A 1162-nucleotide genomic window follows, 5' to 3' on the forward strand; every position below is an offset into this window, starting at 1 on the left:
GGAACGGAAGAGATCCTGGCAAAGCTCCTCGACCCTTTGTTACGGGTGATAGAGGTGTAGAAATCGATACCCTCATATAGGGAGTCAATTTCAATGGAAGTCTGAGCAGCACAGGAGAGGGTGCGCTTGGCACGTTCGCAAGCAGTGCGGAGACGGCGGAGTGCACGTGCGTTGGCGGAGAGATCTGGAGGGCGGTTAGTATAGGTAAGAAGAGAAAAATGGGCGTGAAGAAGGTTGGGGGGGGGGAGGGGCAATTGTAGGCTTGTAGGTTTGTAACGATCGGATAAAAAAAAAAAAAAAAAAAAAAAAAAATTAAGAAAACAAATATCTGGGGATATTTTACTAACCTTTTTTGAATTTTCTCTTGAACTCCGAGACAAAGTGGTTAACGAGGCGGTTATCAAAGTCCTCACCACCCAAGTGGGTGTCACCGGCAGTGGACTTGACCTCGAAGATACCCTCTTCGATGGTGAGGAGAGACACATCGAAAGTACCGCCGCCCAAGTCGAAGATCAGAACATTGCGTTCACCGTCAGCTTTCTTGTCGAGACCGTAAGCAATAGCAGCCGCAGTGGGCTCGTTAATGATACGGAGGACATTGAGGCCGGCAATAAGACCAGCATCCTTGGTAGCTTGACGCTGGGAGTCGTTGAAGTAGGCGGGGACGGTGACGACGGCATTGTTGACAGTGCCGCCAAGATACGCCTCCGCAGTCTCTCTCATCTTGGTGAGGACCATTGAGGAGATCTCCTCAGGAGTGAACTCCTTAGTCTCGCCCTTGAACTCGACTTGAATGACAGGCTTACCGCCCTTGTCGGTGATCTTGAAGGGGAAGTGTTTCATGTCAGCCTGGACCTCAGGGTCGGCGAACTTACGACCAATGAGTCGCTTTGCGTCGAAGACTGTGTTGGCGGGGTTCATGGCGACTTGGTTCTTCGCGTCATCACCGATGAGACGCTCTGTGTCTGTGAAAGCAACGAACGAGGGTGTGGTTCGGTTACCCCTGGGTCGTTGGCAATGATTTCGATACGGTCATCACGGAAGATATCCACGCAGGAGTAACGTGGTACTCTAGATTCGATACCTGTTGCAGCCCAACGGAGGGCCGCAAGTCAGCAAGCGAGACGAAGATGCAACTGAGTCAACCCGGGCGGGGTTCTAA

At 51.5% G+C, this 1162-nt stretch overlaps 1 protein-coding gene across 1 annotated transcript in view; it reads right to left on the reverse strand.

Moving 5' to 3' along the window:
- Window positions 1–921, reverse strand: part of HCAG_01398 (heat shock 70 kDa protein 7) — a gene marked incomplete at both ends in the record, with an annotated part of 1785 nt that extends 864 nt beyond the window's left edge. The window contains 2 exons of the mRNA XM_001544301.1: window positions 44–184; window positions 348–921. Of these exons, the coding sequence (XP_001544351.1) occupies window positions 44–184; window positions 348–921 (715 nt within the window). The remainder of the gene's footprint in view (window positions 1–43; window positions 185–347) is intronic.
- Between the last annotated feature and the right edge of the window lie 241 nt (window positions 922–1162).

Source organism: Histoplasma capsulatum, genomic scaffold (assembly GCF_000149585.1).
Source record: "Histoplasma capsulatum NAm1 scaffold_1 genomic scaffold, whole genome shotgun sequence".
Lineage (NCBI taxonomy): Eukaryota > Fungi > Ascomycota > Eurotiomycetes > Onygenales > Ajellomycetaceae > Histoplasma > Histoplasma mississippiense.